Source organism: Metopolophium dirhodum, chromosome 5 (assembly GCF_019925205.1).
Source record: "Metopolophium dirhodum isolate CAU chromosome 5, ASM1992520v1, whole genome shotgun sequence".
Lineage (NCBI taxonomy): Eukaryota > Metazoa > Arthropoda > Insecta > Hemiptera > Aphididae > Metopolophium > Metopolophium dirhodum.
The window spans coordinates 31291631-31310631 of NC_083564.1; the positions used below are offsets into that span (position 1 = coordinate 31291631).

The 19001-nt window shown below is 35.2% G+C and overlaps 1 protein-coding gene across 2 annotated transcripts in view; it reads left to right on the forward strand.

Moving 5' to 3' along the window:
• The first annotated feature begins 434 nt into the window (after window positions 1–434).
• Window positions 435–19001, forward strand: part of LOC132945516 (homeobox protein MOX-2-like) — a 106464-nt gene continuing 87897 nt past the window's right edge. For both annotated transcript variants that reach the window (XM_061015291.1, XM_061015292.1), the window contains exon 1: window positions 435–1249. In XM_061015291.1, coding sequence (XP_060871274.1) covers window positions 976–1249 — 274 coding nt within the window. In that variant the 5' untranslated portion in view covers window positions 435–975. The remainder of the gene's footprint in view (window positions 1250–19001) is intronic.

Genomic DNA, 19001 nt, shown 5'->3' on the forward strand with positions numbered 1-19001 from the left:
TCGGGGTGAGTCTCGCGATATATTATGTAGGCGGGAAAGCGGCGGCGATGGTGGAGGCTGCGAATGAGGAAAAGAGAGAGAGAGAGAGAGAGAGAGAAAGATACACGTCTGCAGCAGCAGCACCGAGTGAAGAAAACGCGAGTCTACTCTGAGAGGGAGAAAGAGAGACTGTGTCAGAATAGAGAGACAAAGTGAGAGGGAAAATCGTATAAGTATATATATTATATAATATGTATATATGTAAGTACACGCATGTGATATACATACATACACACGCAAATATATATATATAACTCGTCGAAAAGTAATCTAAGGTGGAACCGTTTAGCTTTCAACAAGCGGCGGCGGCGGACCCTATAAAAGGGTGGGGACGGCGCGAGACGGCGCGGCGGAGAGGAGCGCACGCCCCGCGCACCCGTTCAGTAGCTGTTAAACTCGCATTACAGTCACGTTTATAGTCATCAGCCGACCGTTCGTACGGACGTTATACACGCGCGCGCGTCCTCGTCCTCGTTGTCGTCGTCGTCGTCGTCGTCATAATAATAATAATAACAGTGTAATATTATTCTCTCTCGCTCTGCACCGCAGTGGAGCGTTCGCGTGTTTTATCGTCGTATACGGTTTTTTTTTCATCGTCAATTATTTTTCTACCGTCTCAAACCGCGCAGCGTGTGTCCGGTCGTCTCTATCGCTGCACAACGGGTCGTTGTTAAATTTTTTTTTCGGCCTATATAGTGTCACGATAATTCCGAGTGTCGCTTTGCCTCGTCTTCGTTTCCCGACAAAGAGAATACAAAAATATATTATAATATCGTTCAGTGTTTGCCTATCGTCGTCGTACGAGCCGTGCGTTAAGGGTGGTTTCGCGTCGTCCGCGGGCGCGCGCGAGTGTGTTTCGCGCGCGTGAGATGTGTCGTCGTCATCCATCGTCGTCCGTCGTCGTTATTCGCACCGGTGTGACGCGATCCGTGTGAGATGTTGATGATGATGGACTGCAGCAACAGGAAGCCGCCGGCGGACCTGTCATCATCCGGCGTGGTCGTAGCGGCCGTGTCGTCGCCGGAGCTGGCGGTTGCTGGCACGTGGCACCCCCACGTGTACGGCAACCCCCCCAGGACGCCAACCGCCCACAACGTGGCTGATATACTCGGATGGACCAAGGCAGGCCCCGACGAACAGCCCCTTAACCTGTCGACGGCCAAGCGGCCAAACGGCACCGTGTTGGACTTGACCAAGATCAAACGCAAAGGTAAGAGACCCCATTGATATCCCAAATTCCCAACTTTATAGGTGACATGTTACCAAGGTACATATATTATACGGAATATATTATACGACATGACACGGGGTTCAGTGTGAGCCCGGCGTGATAATAACAATAAAACGACGAGACGAACATATTTTGTTTTAACGATCGTTTAGATCGTTGGTATACCTACCGCGGGTTACGTACATTGCAGTGGTATACTTGGCGGTAGTGTAGTACCTACATAATATGTGCATACCGTGTTATAATATTATTATCGTCATCTATATACCGCGGTAATGTCATAGTTACCTGCAGCAGGGATTTGCAGGTGTATCATTATTATTTATGTAACATAATATTATACTAAAATATTATTATTTTATAAACTCGTGGAATTTTTGTTTAAAACGTTCTACTCACTCTCTCGTCGCGTCGTGACTGTGCTGTTATTATTCCCGACACAAAACGCTCCGTGCGCTGCACATTCGTTCGCTGTTTTTATATATTTTTTTCCTTCGCTGTTTTATATTTTTCCCTTCACCTTGACTGCGGTGCAGTCTTCGTTTTTCAATCTCACGCCGTTTTCGTCCGCGCGTAACAAATCACGACGAAAACGATGACGGGCTACGGCGCCACGTCCTTCGGCCGTGGAACAATCTATGGATCATCACACGAATTTGAGATAATGTCACACGCGATGCGCGCGAAAAACGTTTCCAGTTACGACCTCACCGCAGCAGCTGAAATCAATCTCCAGATCCAATTTTTTTTCTCTCTTTCAGACGTAGCACGACTGATTATTTAATTCAAATCCATTTTGTGCGCGAGTCATATGATTATATACCGCGATATATAGACTCTAAATTAGGTTTATTTTTTCCACCCATCCGTAACAAGGATATAATATTATATAGGTATATAATTCTATAAATTATATAGGTAGGCATGGTAGGTAGTTGTCTTGCAATAGGAACACTATATAGTCACATTTTCTACGACAAACTATTTGTTCCGCCTCTCCAGGCCGGCGGTATTATTACATACATATACCTATAACTAGTCGAACGACGTTAATTATCTACGTGCAGTGTACGATAAACAATAATATGGGTAGCTGCAGTTTTTTTCTTCCGTATTGAACCGTTTATAAAGTAGCATACGCGATTGCTCAATAAAAATTCTATTTGGAAACTATACGGTACGCGTGCATTGTCGTATTTATACATAGGTGTGTGTGAGTGTGTGTGTGTGTGCGTTTTCGATTTTAAGGTGTAATTGCGTTGACGTCTTAATATAATATGTCGCACGGCGGGAGTGCAGCGGCGTCGTTTCAGGTGCAGTACAGGCGCCAATATAACGAGAATTAAATAAAAAAAATAAAACCCATACGAGACTATAAGCGCATTACTATAATAATAATAATAGTAATAAGCCTATTATACGAGTTAACTGTATATGTAAACGTAATATTGTTTAGGTGCTATATCTGTCCTCCGTTAAACGCGTTCAATTTATACCGTAACGTTTTTTATCGTTAAAAATTCAACATAAAAAAAATTTAAAAATTCCAAAATATCGCTTTGAGACAATTAAAAAATTACCCACTAAGCTCACCCTACGTCTCTAACCACACAGTACATCCGGATCTCAAGTTGAAATCCGTTCAAGATAAAGCAAAATTATTTGACAACAACGTTTCCCCAGCAATTTATAGCCAACCACCCGAACCCACTTATAAAAAATCTAGCAGTCCCTACGATCCCCGGTAATCCATCCCTCCCCCCAAAAAAACGTTTTAAATGCAAATGGTGTCGTATATGGTGTCAGATATATGACTTAAAAACCAATAATCACGAAAATCCAAACTAGGTATCGAAATAGGTAGTGCCGTCAGTGGGTGCGGACTACTTCCGTCAAACGATTTATGTAAGTATATGTCATAAATCTCGCTCTTAATCAAATTTGTTACTGTTCCTACTTTCTACCGATAGATTGTAAATACATTGTAAAAATAAAAAGCCGTCTTTCATATAAAAATACAAAATACAAATTTTCGGAAACATTTAGTAGATTGTTTTGACGGAAATGCCGACGCGTCGGATCCGGTGCCAGTAATGAATAATCTATAAAATTTCAAATCTGTGTCGTATGCGGGAAACGCTCCTGCAGGTTCGAATGTGCAGAAAATAATAATAATTAATAAATAACAGTCACTCGTTGTGTCACTCGACGTGACAGATTTATCCGCGAGCACGCGGTATATAGTAATACGAATGAGGTGGGGTAAACGTTGCGTTATAATATTATCCCGTCATCCTCGCGCGTGGTGACTATATAGGTCCGTCAGTGGCGGCGACGACGGCGGCCGGTGTAGTATAATCGATCGGTACAATTCCCCTCGTCCTCTCGCCGCAATAATTGAACGCCAAGCCGTATATAATTGATAATCGCCCGGCTTGTTTGAGTCTACCGAGTGATGCGCGTTATACATTATACATATAGGTACCACCCATCGACACGACTGCGGTTATGGTTCCTAAGTGCCTAACTACGTATACCGACTTATATCTATAGGTACGCACAATCGTCACGATCTACCCCATAATCGTCGCGAGCTATGATATATACGATATATATGAACGATATTCATTTTTTAAGGTAGGGTCGTACCTCTCATTCGCCCAACCGGTTCGCGGACATCCAAAATTCCAAAATCGTTATTCGATATTTTATTTTATTTTTTTTTTTTGTTGCTATAACACACGCCAAAGACGAAAAATCTATTTTTTAATAGAAAAAAAACATGTTTGCTTTATTCGCGGAGAAGAGAAATTTCGAAGAAACGCTAAAACATCAACGAACGATTGTACACCGGTTTCGGCCGTTGCAGTTTTATATTATATACAATATATCTATTATACGAATAATATACCGGGTGATCCATTTAACGTAAGACACTCATGATTTAAAGTTATTGAAAAACAACATATTTGTAACGAAAAATATATAGGTAGGTATTTATTTTTTTTTAAATAATAACATAATATAACGTTTTTGATTTCTTGTTATAAAGGAGAATAATTTTCACGTATAAAAATTAAATTTTGGAAGAGTAGTTGATTAGTTATAATTTTAAAGGTATTTTAAGTTTAGATATTATATGTGAAGTGGAGTGGTACAGGAGTACCTCGCAAAATGTTGGTCGACTATATTATACTCCGCTCATTAAAACTTTAAACACGTCTTATAACTAATATACAACTAATTATTCGAAATTTTATTTTTATATTTAGATCAAAATACTCCACAAATCATATTCTGCTTCGAAATATGAAATAAAATATGTATGTTATATATTATCATTCAAAATAGTAAAAAACTTAAAAATAACAAAAACATAATGTTATATATTGACTTAAATTAAATCACTTAGTATATTATTTTTAAAAACGGTAAGTGTTTTCTGAAATAATGATTGTCAAATGGATCACTCCATAATAATTATTGTAAATATATAATATAGCGTCGTGTTATAGAAATTATTACACTACCTAGTAAAAGTACATAAATAATCAAGTTTTTTTGAGGTGCTACAAAAATATCTTTAGGGTACTAAGCGGAGTGCTCCCTAGCTACCAGTTATGTCCATTGTGTAGTCACTAGTCCAATAATAATGTCGACAAATGCAAAATTTACAACTTTTTTTTTAAGAAATTTAATGGCATACATTTCTAATACAAATTACCGTCGAAAAACTCGGGTTTAGACATACATTGATTTGCCGCGGAGATAATCGAATGGCGATACGATACTTTTGGGACACACGCTGTATATACGGTATGTCGCGTATTATTTGGCGGTACATTAGAGGTAGGTTCTAATATTGCAGTAGGTACGCGTTGTAGAAATAATAATATATACCGGAAAATCGGAAACATCCGTCCAGACGACACTTATTATAATACAGTTTACTGGTAAGTAAGTATCTTGTATTAAAATTTAATATAATATAGTTTAAATACACATTATAAACGTCACATTTGAAACGATCTTGTTAGACTATTATCATGTTGACGGCCGCGGTATTTCGCACTCGGTGGTTTCTTTTTCTTTCTTTTTTTTCTATATACTTTTTACGGTTTCGATCAATGAATATTATATTATACTATGCACTCGTCGTCATCGCATGTTTAACAAACGTTTTGGAAAGCAAACACGACGGGGACTAATTATTATTATCGTACAGTCCTTTCGCGTGATTCATTAAAAAACAGTTGGTCGTCGCCGTCCGCATAAAATATAATATTATTATTTAGGGACGCTAGGAAACGCTCGTTCTGCTTTATATACAGCCAAACCCACGCACAATTATAATTATTAATCATTTTTTTTTTTTTTGATAACCAGTAGTACATAATATTATAGTGTTCAATCTCCTCTACATATATTATATTGTACACAAAATAATTATTATATTATTTAATATTGAAGCAGTTCATGACTCGGTTTCTGAGTATTAATGTTACTTTTTTTTATTAAATTAAAAACCGTATATTATAATACCTATATGTATACACAGCGCTGTTATATTCGTATCGAACCTAGTTAATTTATATTATGTATACACATAAATGTTTTTACTCGGAAGTCACGATTGGAAAAATATGTTTCAATGAGTCACATTTAATGATCGCAATTTTAATTTTTAATTTTTTTTATACGCGTGCAATACAATTTGCGTGTATGCTAAACATTAAAACATGGACGGTTTTCGACGAATCAGACCATTTGATATTATTATTAGTTTTTTCTCTGGAAACACACACTTGTGTCATTATATATTTAGTGAATCCCGTGCTATTACATATATAAAGTACATAATATTTATTATAATTTAATATCATCCCACCATGTACGCTTTGTTTTTCAGCTTTGTACTTCATAGTTCAAATCTTGTTTGCACGCTCGTTGCCGGTCAGAACAATAGTATATTTCGCTAAACGTTTGCTGCAGTTATGGGTATACATAATATAATATTATAATATCATATATTGTACACAATATGTACACACATTACACAATAATGACGTATATACAGAACATTTCGCTTTATTTTTTCGCACCGACAGCAATTGAAATCGATTACCTCAAAGGGCTGGAAGGGGACGGGGTCCCGGAGAATCAATATAATATAGAGTCGTTATAATACGCGAAACAAAGAGTACTACCCGCGCGTCCTTTATAATATATATATTGATGCAAAGGCGCGCGCGTAATCGGTGGTGGCGGTCGGTTGTCGAATAATATAATAATATTATAATAATGTTCGGGCCGGGCCGTTGAGAGAGAGATGATAATATTATATTGGCGCGCAAAGGTTAGCAGCGAATACTATTGTTGTATTATATTGTTCGCGTCCAAGTTCCGTTTTGTACCGTCCAACGTTTTGCACAGTCATATTATATTATTATTATTATTATTATTTTATTCTTCTCGGCGCGTAATATGATAAACAAACAAAAGGGGCTGCTACTGTTGTTGGTAATTCGTTTCGCCACTGTAATCCTTTTTTTCCTGTTGCCGACGACGACTTGCCCGTATATACACTATCTATACGCTGCATATATAAATATGTATATATGTGTATAATGTATATGTATTATCCTCTTTTCGGACGTGCGTGCACAAAAATTATGTTTGTTTTGCTCATCGTTGTTGTTCAAATATATAACGTGCGCATTATATACATTACACGTTTAAGCGCCAACAATAATAATATAATGACGACCGACGACGAAGGATCGTAGAAATTATTAAAAAACAAAACATACACGTCGATCATGCGCGCCAAACGACGTTGAGTTTCAGTATAATCTCGCGGAGACGATTATAAATAGTTTCAACTCTTGTCGGTTTCCTTTCTCGATTGCGATCAGACAATACCAAAAGCCTTCAAATCATGTGTAGGTAGTAGGTACTCGTATATAGTGCGGCAGAACGCATATTATAATATTATATAGTATATAGTATTACTGTTATTTAAAATCTATCTTAACCAATAATCGTCTTTCCGCGTCTCTCTATATTGACTTGATATTATAAATTATAATGCTGCGGCAGTCTCGTTTCGGGCGATACTTTCGTCAGTTTCGTGTTTTGTTTGTAAACAAAAACGATGGTCAATTAGGTCGGGGCGTTGCGTTAAAAATTGAATATACCAAAACTCGTTTACACGCAATGTACGTACCTACGCTAAACGATGGAAGACGTAGTGCAAACTCCCAAATTATATATAGGTACATTCACCAAAAACCACAAATAATAATAAATAATAATCCGTGACATGTCCGCCGGACATATTATATAGTGATTATGACGCGAGCGCGGCTATAATAAAATACTTATATATTTTATACCTACATGTATTAACTGTTAAGTACTATGGGTACAGAGCAACGTATTAAAAAATAAAATCCTTTTATGAATCGAAAATATACAAACGGATGTGTGCATAACGCCGAGCGCTCTTAACGTTTTTCTACCGTGTTTATTATATAAATTACTCAATATAACGTAGGTACATAATATTATATATCCTGATTAAGTCATTTATGTTTATTCGGTAACATCGCTGCACATTCGACTACCTACAACTAATAATAACCTACAACTAATAATAATACATACATTATACGACTTGTCGTGTGTCTGTTTTTTTTTTTAAATGCACCTCACACCTGTCCGTGTAGCAGCAGCGGCGCAGTAGCCGAATTCGCCGTGGAGGAGTAACACAGTTTTATAGCAGTAAATTGATCGGCCATTGTGGCGCCACGTTGTGTTTCGTTTTATATAACGTAACTTTACGAACATATTTTACGGAACAATATATTCGATAAAAATGTCAATGTGTGCTGTGCGTGCACATGCACATGGGCAGTGTTCGATACAATAGCTTAGGTTTATGGTTTGTAATTAATAATTATTTTTATATCGTAAATATAGTACCGCCCGCCGACCACCGTCCTGCCGATAGCTTTTATACGGTTATTACTTATTATACATTTATTTAAACCGCGCTCGAAACAAGTACACAGCTTTTTCCGTTTATTCCGACGACGATTTTTTTATTTTCTAAAATTAAAAATCGATTACAGATGGCTGGTTTTAAAAAAGTGATTGCGAGGAGGGGCACATCCATCGTGCGGGGCTCGTTGCAGTCGTTACGGTTGCGGATTTGTATACAAACACACACGCACATAATATAATGTAAACCGTTTAAATGGATTCCTGATGTTAACTCTCTCTCTCTCGGGAGGGCGCGGGTCTGGTCAATAAATTGTTCATATATGCGGAACGGTTATATTAGCGTATAAATAGTGCCCTTTTTTTTTATACAAACGATATTATTATTATTATTATTGTTGTTGTTGTTGTTTTAATATATACGTAAAGTATTTCCGAGAACATTTTTTTTTTTTTAATTCATCTTTCTCTTTTATCATAATTTATTAACTAGTTTCGCGGACGATATTATTATAATGTATAGAAAATATATATTCAATTAAACTTCTATAGGTTTAATTGACAGTAATAACAATTCGTATTTCGTATACAACTATAATTATCATAATATTAAATATGTTTACAGCCTACATCAAAATTCGTATTTTTTTTTAAAATACAAAAATGCTGTATTGTTTTTTTTTATCATTCGACATATTCAGTATATTTATCCACATCGCCTATGACTGTTGTTTGTTCTTTACTGACGGACGCCGTTAGTTATTAATTTATTATATATAACGCACAATACGTCGTTATTTAATAAAACATAAATTCCCATTAAAATAATATTATACATCAAACATTCAAACGGTTATTTTTTTAGTCCGATTGTGATTTCCAAAAACTGCTGAATGCGTCTGTTTTAAAAAAAAAAACATCCATTTACGGTTTTATAGTTTATACATGTCACTGTTATTTACTCGGTGCGTTTAAAAAACAATGGAATCGTTCAATTTTGTCGCCCCCTCCCTCTTCTCTCGACGACGCACAATGATCAATATTGTGTCGTGTCGTTGTTGTACACGGCCAGTCACCTTAAACAGTCAGTATCTGCACGTATAATAATATAATACTATATAAAATCATAAACACCAGTATTTTATAGATCAATCGTAAAATGTAAACAATATAATATAAAGGACGTTTATAAACCCATGATTAAGAAATAATTGACGTGCGTATAGTCCTCACTCCCCCCTTCTATACAGACATTTTGAGATGGGTAGATACATAATATTATATAGAAAGGGAGAGGAAAATCGATTTGTCGAGTATTATATTGTTTGTAGAACAAAAAAGTATTACGATCCCCGTCATTTAGATGACGTTTAATCTCGTTAACTACCTATACCGCATTTTGCCGAGTAGATTTTGACAAGCTCTTTTGAGACGTGTAATAGTCGTCGACCGTCGTGGTACTCGACCGATTGAATTCGTATATATAGTCTATATTATAAGGTATAATATGTTTTATACCTGTGCAGCAGTTGTTGTACACCATCATTAGAAATATTGTTGTGTGTTCGTCACGGTCTATCGATTTTACCTACTTAAATCGCCCTTGTGAGTTTTCCCTTTTTCACAGTTAAAATACCTACTTACGTTCTATATACCCATAGATTGTTGTGGTCGACGAGGTTGTACCATATTTTTATTATATCATAATACAGTTACCATAATAATAACGATTTTCATTATTATATCTATACCTATTCATATAACTGCCGCCTCCTCCTGGCTGTTTGCATACGTCTGACTGACTATCGTACAAAACTAATATAATATGTCCTTTAATTCGTTGGCAAAGAAAAAAAACAATTTATGTTAATGTAGTTTATAATTGAATCAAACACGCACTAGACGGGAAACGTAATTATTCGCGGAACGAGAATGGAAAGAGTTCAAAGTGTGTTCTCTTCGTGTGTAAATTATTGTTTATTGTTTGCAACTACGCATTAAGTACACGAAATTATAATTTTTAATCGACGGTCGGTGGCGGTTGCAATGTGATTAGGTACTTATGTATACAAGTATAATAATAATATAAGTTACACAAAAGGTCAGATCCATAAATACATTTTTCTTTGTGCCCCGTTTGCAGTCCGAGCTGCAGATTTAAATCGTCTAAAATTCTAATATAATATAATAATATAATATCATTATTATATTATATTGTATTATATCCAACTCCACGATAAACGTCCCGACATCCATTCCGTCGTATCGGTATTATTGGTTAAATTGTATTAAAATACGAGTGCAGGAGCCAATTAACATTGCCATGTGCCCATGTGTAATACGTTGATGAAATACATAAGCAGATAAGCAAAATATAGTGAGTGGCAACATCGCGTAATCGTTTCGTTCTTAACAGGATGTAAGCGCACTATTTGTTTTCTTTCTCTGACCTATACGCGCACAACACAGCAAATTTTCGTTCAGCTGCACATCCGATTTAGTATAAATTGTTGTTAGCAGAGTGTATTGACCTATTGTCAAACTTAAATGAGCACCTCAAACCGCATATAGGTTATATTGATATTTTAATTTAAAAGTTAATTATATAACTATGCAACATAATATTGACTAATGTATTACAATTTTAAAATACCCAATATATTAAAATACCAATGCAATCCTATGCAAGGTGCCTCAGACGATAAATAATAATATTCTTATATACCTTTAAGTTTGATAATAGTGCCCTATTATTCACTACAATATTAACGCTATCTACGTACAATTGGACCTGCTGAACGCAAATTGTCCATGTGGGGTCCGAGAGAGAAAACAAAATAATATGATGCACCACCACTGACATCCTCTTAATTATCGCGTTGATAAAATCGTGTGCAACAACAACCGGCAGCCAATCGACCGACCGATTTACGATGCACACGAATATTATTTTAATCGTTATTGGAATTTAACGAGCGAGTGTGTTATGTTACGCGGTCGACCGTGGCCTGTGATTTCCGACCGGCTTCCTCCTCGAGTGCCCATTCCTCGACGACAACGAATAAATTATCGTATTATCTCGTCGTAGCCGGTAGGTATAATAATATATAATCCTGGCCAGTGCGTTTTTAGACACATATTTATATTTTTATGTCTGTTGTCGAATCATTATATTATATCATAATATGGTCACACGAATATGTCTATCGAGGGTTTTCGGATATTTGGCAATCGCGTTGTTGTAATGGTCATAAAAATGTTCGTACCTATTATATTATATTATTATATTATGATGTGTGATACCGGTGTAATAAAATTTTTTTAAATTATTATAAGATATACCTAACTTCAAGATAACGTATAATGCTATACACGGTGGTTATAATATGCGTGCGGTTATATATTGTGACCGTGGCATATATTTTCACATTTTGCCGCATATTTATAATCGCAACGTCGAATATAATACATTAACTCTATACGTGTGCTCGTGAACCACTACCGTATATTATACCTATTTATATATTATAATATTTGCGCGATACAAAAAAAAAATAATGCAAGTCCCCGTGCGCCGCAAATACTTGTCAAACCAGATAAATTTTTCACAAATTTGGATCACACGAGAAATCGGAGACGATAAGATCAAAACTAGTTCACAGTTGTCAGTGTTATAATATTATTCTTATTATTATCGTCGACGGTAATTTAATATTTCGCGACGGAATTCGTGCTAATATAATATAAGTAGTTATTTTATTATATATATTTATAATGGCAAATGTGTTAACCGACGACGCAGTGGGAAAAATAAAAACGTACAAAAAATTTACTGATTAAAAAATGTATATTTTTAATCGTTCATGAATCGTCTCGAGGCGCACTGACTGCATATTATGATGATTAGCGTGCCATCAGCGAATTTAAATCGAAACACTGAGCGCGGACGGCGGATGTGTGTACACTCGTTTTTATGGGTTCGTCGGACTCGATAAAAAAAAATTATTTGACAATTCACGAGCACACGTGTATTGAAAACATGTTAACGGGTTGTCGCAATAATATTGTATTAAAATATTTAATAATAATGTGATATTATGAAACGACGTACGGTCGAAAAACGTACAGCGAGGGAAAAAATTAAATACCTACCAACCGATCGGCAAGCGGTGAGAGTTGACGAAAACAAAATCGTAACAATCGAATAATAATAATATATTATACTGCATGCGCGTATATTGTGTGTGCATGCATTGTTATCGCGACAACGTGTTGGACATATTACGGACGAAGAAAGCCACCGACGGGTGTGCACAATCATGCACATGTAGTATCATAGGTATATACCGTATACCGGAAATCGGTATAATCATTGTACAGTATATAAATAATATTAAACGAGAAGCAAGTACGTGGGGGGGGGGGACGTGCATAATATTATTTCGGAAATCATTGTGTTGCGCGTTTTACGACTGTGTGACAAGTGCGGCGGTTATGGCCATTAGACGTGAAACGGACAATAATCATAATAATAATAATATTATAATATATATATATAAACGTATAGTAGTATAATGTGTGACGTCATCGGTGTGGCGGCAGTTTTGACATTATTATTATTATTATTACTATTATCATCATCATCATCATAATCATCATTTGTACATTTTACCGTATCTCCCGAGCGGACTGTTTGCACAATACTAATGGGCACACACGCGCGGCGGCCGCCCGAAGAGGAGAACCGCCGCCGTCGGTTTTTTGGACGCTCAGAATATTTACATTTTTTTTTTTATTCCACACCACTCGTAATGGTTTGTTCTCCGTTTGTTTTATTTGTACGTGGCGCACGGCCTACAATGGGCCTATCGAATGTCTAGTATAATATACAGAGTGATCCATTGACATATTATGATGACACTCATTATTTCTGAAAACACTAACGCTTTTGAAAATGAATTCTTTTTACGTGATTTTGGGTCAAAAAAAAAAAAAAAAAAATGTTTTTTTTAACGCTATAGATTTGTGTAAAAAGAATATTTTCAAAACGCTTGTAGTTTTTGAAATAATGCGAGTGTTTACGTTGAATGCGGATCACCCTGTATTTATGTAGGTGCCTGCACACACGCTCTCGCTCACTTAAGGGTGTGTGATGGTAATATTTATTTCATAAACATATCCATTGTTAACGGTGTAGCCTGTAAGTACATTTCTCACTCAGCCCTCCGTGTAAGTCTATTTCAACTAATTTCCATTTATTGGCTTCCGCCATACTCTGGATATTCGCGCGTGGCACAGTAGTTATACCCCAATTTGTTGACGATTATATATGCATTCATCGCAGTGTTTATATTGTATTATAGTGTACCGCAATAATAATAATAATAAGCTTTTGTGTCGAGCTTTTGAAAACCGTTTTCGCCGCAATAATCGGCTTCTAGCGCGCCGAATCTACAAACGACTTTTACCGTTTCATATAGCCTACTATACTTGGGTAATGGATATTGGATACTAAAATGTCGATATCATAATATGAACTCAGATATAAACTGCTTTTTTGATTTGTCTGTACGAATATTGTTCGTCTAACAGATTCTAACACAATAGTAGGTTGTCAGCAATGATTGTAATTAAATCCATTAATGCGTAGACTACATAATAATATATTATATATAGGTAGGTACTATATGTAATTTAACAATAATAACACTGTTTACGGAACGATTTGCATGTAGGTACTATTTAAAAAAAAAACACGTGCCGGATTATATTCTAATTTCAATTTAAGTGCGACTACATCAGAATATTATAATCCACTATCTATACACGTACGTAGGTATGTAATATAAATCACCAACTATTATAATAGCTATTATAATGGGAGACGAGACAACAAAAACTTTTATCGCCGATTGTTACAATAATTCCGGCTCGTGTTGTTTTATCCTCGAATTTAAATTTAGTTCAAAGTATAAGTGTCAACAGTTATACGCATTAACAAAAACGTTTTTAATTTTTACGACTCCGTAAACACCCGGCACGGCATAATAATATTACTATTTTTATGGTAACGTGTGCGTATAACGGTAGTAGGTATATAATAATATAATAACCTATCCTCGGAACCGAAAGACATAAAACGAGAAGAGATAAGGCCAGACCGACAGTAATAATAATATAATGTAATATCTCTTAAAAACTTTAAAAATCCTATAAAATTGATTTATAAGATTTACGTCCGTGAAAAGCCACGCGTTTTTATTTCGTTATATACGTGTGACATGTCGTTCAAACTTAACCAACATGTTATAAGCAATGAAATTGGTTTTTATTATTTTTTTTTTTCATTTTAGTTTCGACGGCGAATTCTTAGAAATGAATATAGATTTTGTACCCATACCATACGCGAGTGTTGAAATACACATACTGGTTTAATTTTTATTTTAAAACACTCCGCAAGTCAGTTTTCCGAGTTAAGTTAACCCAGTTTGAACAAATTTAATAATTGTAATACATTGTATACCGTATATACATACCGTGTTTACATAACAATTGACAGGTCGTATTGTACAAGTCGTTCATATCGATGTAATGGCAATTAATATTATTAATGTAGGTACCTACGCTATTAGTTATTACTTATTGGTTATTACACAATTTATTACTCACTTTTAATTATTAATTAGCAATTAACAGTTTCTAGAATTTGTAAAAAAATAATTCATTTTGTCTTTCACAAGATTATATTATTGTTATCATTAATCATTGAATAATAAAAAAAATTATTACATATTTATTTAATTCTGTTTAAATCTATTTAAATCGCTATAAAAGGAACTTAAGAAGTAACTAATCATTTTTTCAAGCTATAATTTTGCTCTAAACATTTTATTAATTTTTCATTAGTGATTACTCATTACTCTTTACCGTGCCTTACTTAAAAATGTACGTAAAAGGTTAGAATTTTCTTGAGTCATAAGTCATAACTTATAAGTTATAACATAATATTATCACTTGTGGTAATATGATTAAATATTAATAATGTATCGATAGAACCTAAGGTATTACTTAGGTATATTATATTGCAATAATATTTTGTTGTTAGTTCGTTAGTTGCCAAATGCTAATGATAAAAATAAAACATATTTTCCTTCTTCGAAAACGTTGATGTAACACACACAATCAGTTTTTGATTAGATTAGTTTACAAACTGCGACCCATTATTTAACCACTTAAAGTTTCTGCGAAGGAAAGTGAAAATAAACGAGGCGGTTTTGAAGAATCATCGTAGTCCGCACCGTTTAATATTCTTTTAACAATAATATTATCGTGGTGAATTATCTTTGATTTCTGAAAATTTAATGTACTAAACAACATCCATTTAAAATTAATCAAACGTTTAGATAAACACATACGCGGACGTGTATAATGGGCTTGTACTTATTTACAGTGCACGAACACACTCATTTTATACGACGAGAAACGCCATTAAACGCCGACTATAAGCCATAAGGTCAACGATGCTATAAAAGTAAAAAAAAAAATTGTACAAACGTGTATATTATTATAATATATGAACATTATCGACTTAGACTATGAGGTTTATGTACTATTTGCTGACGACGACGGTGAACTGCCTTTTAATCGTCGTGTAAAAAGCGGCGGTCTATGTAGACCTAAGTTCGGCAAAAAAATTCGACGTGAAAGAGACTGGAAAAAAAAGAACTACGGAAAAAAGTCCGAGAATAAAAGTCTGGTAAAATGTATAATATTTATTTTTATAATTTATTATTACATAAAATATTATAATGCAAATATTGGTATAACATGTAGGTATGGTATATATATTTTTTTAATCAACACATGCACAAATTAATACCACATGATTTATGCGAGGTTAATTGACTATTATAGGATGAATAAGACATTAAATATATCCTGACTTAGCGTATAATCGTTGCCGTGTTCTAAAATTATGCCCTACTTGAGTCAAGAACTCCGTAATATTATATACTTATCGGTTATCGCGACCAACTCGAATATTATACGATTTTCCAATCCGTATCAAATATGACATAATATTTACTGGTCTATTTTTAATACTGATATAGTTTGCTAATATAATATTATATAGGTACCCTACTTAATTTACAATCACCTAAAAGTGAATTTACGACAGTCATTTCAATATATAAAAGTATATTATTCGGGTATTCGTGGACTTTGTTGGACTTTTTTCGCCGGTCTTTTTTTCGTCGCACTTTTGTTCGGAAATCCCCTACGGCGTGAAGCTAATATTATAATATATTTATATTATTCTTCAACGACTATGACGAGAAAATACCAAAAGTTAGTGGATCGGTCAAAACTCAAGAATAACTTCGCGGTGGTACCTGTATCAAAAGTTGGATCCGATTTTATCGTTCTTTTCATCTCCCTGCCGTCCCACGATTTGTCATGTGTTTGCGATATTGACGAGTCGTGCGTTTATAATACGTTATAATTAACGACTGTGATGGCGGTTTATCGACAACAATAATGACCGCGACCGAACGGGGAGATGGATGGACGATATAATATTATATAGTATAGAATTAGGTCTATCTCTGTACGCACTGCACGGTAGGTAAATAATATTATATTGTGTGCAGACAATGGATACATTGTGATAATAATATTGTGTGACAACCCGTGTGTACCTACCCTATAACCGCATTGAGGTGCAGACGTTTATCCTGGATGCGTTTGACCGTATATGCTCTGTCGATTGCTCATATTAATATTATTTTAATGTTTCATCAAAATATGACGTTTCGATTATGGTTGTACGCGATAATGTATAATATATTATATTATGTGGGGCTGTATACACACACGCGTGTATACATAATATTATATACATATTTACACCGTGATATTCGAATCACGTGATGTAATGTTTGCCTTTCACTATATATAGCTCCATTTTATCGTCGTCGTGTGTGAGTGTTTTCGGTCGGGTGAGAGTAGGCATAATATGATATTATTTAGTAGGTACCTATTTATAAGCATCGCGATAGACCGGAAAACGATGGCTAATTAAATTATCGAACATGCCTATCTAACCTAACCTGCATGGCTACATAAGACATATATGGCGTTATTAGTTTGTCGTTATTTATCTGAGTAAATTATCTATATAAAGTTTGATATCTTATTGCAAACCACTTGCAGCAAATAACGATCGTGTATAGAGCAGATTGAAATCGTGTCGTCTGATATACTTGAGCAAATTTTGATTTCAACAAATTCGCATAATATATCAATTTTTATTAAAATACAATATATTATTATCATAGCAAACAGCGTGTTTCGTATTTGAGAGCTTGTTATAATATATAAAATAAACGTAAAATAATAATGTAACAATATCGCGACGTCGACAAACGCCACTCGAATTTTCATACTTCAAAAATCAAGGATTTTGTGTAGGTATAATAATTATTTATATTAAACGAGTGCATATCATTATAATATTACTATGTGTATATAACGAGAAAAAAAATGCGTATAAAGAATAATAATATATTATAGCTGATGAATGAAAGGAGAAAAACAAATAAGCGCGCTTATCTTCTGAGAAGTAGTCATTAGTGTTATACATAATATTATAGGTGTACCTTTATATAGCTTATATAATATGAACGTGATAAGACCATAATAGCTATTACAATGTTATAATATTATTATTATTACATGTTATTAAATCGGTCTTTATCTCCGAGTCAATTTCACGAACACAGGCTAGCGGTGTACGTCGTCGTTGTGCATTGATTAATCGCGGTTCGCCGGTAACATACGTTTTTTTTTTTATACATTATAATATTATTAAATAATTGTGATTTTCCAAATACACGTGTTTTTTTTAAATTTTATACCTCTGCATTAAACGTTTTAAACATTTTTTTTTGTTTTCTGGACGACGAAACCGCCTTTGTATTATTATACTGTTGGCACCGCCAAAATCGAAATCGGCCCACAGAGAACCACCGATCTCGTCGTTTGGGGAATTGATTTTTTTATTTTCACCGAAAACACTCCATTGTCCGAAGACCGTCATCGTGATTCGCGCGTTTATAATATATCGTAATATCCTGTCCTGCGTGTGGTCTATTGTTCGTGCGTCCAGCACATTATACCCATATCATTTATATATAATATAAGTGCGTGTAGGTCGTTGATGTGGTGGTGTTGAGCTCTAGGAATAATCAATCTGGCCGAGAGGTATATTCGATATTATGTTATAGGTAGGTACATCGCGTATTTATTTTTTTTCGATCGATTTATAATAATATATAATACGTATTATTTATTATTATTTGTATGTGGAACGTCTTTGCTGCCCCCGGGGAACTATAGTGGGTACGACGACGACGACGAAATCGATTGCGATAGTGCCACCGCGGTGATGGCGCGATGGCTTATATGGTGTACTGTTGCCCGAGTGGTGGGTGGGGGGGGGACGTTGACGCGCGTTAAAAGACTTCAAAGACACGCGCTGTGCTGCAGCGGTTTCCGTTTCCCCGGCGTGATTTTTGGCTCGGCACCGAGTTTTTCTCTCCTGCTGCGGGGCCGCCATCGCGACGCCGAACGACGCACGCATATACTTAACTTGTCTATATTCGTAAACGTGCGCGCGGATCGGTAAACGGATATTAATCTCGTACGAACGGAAAAAAAAAACGAACCG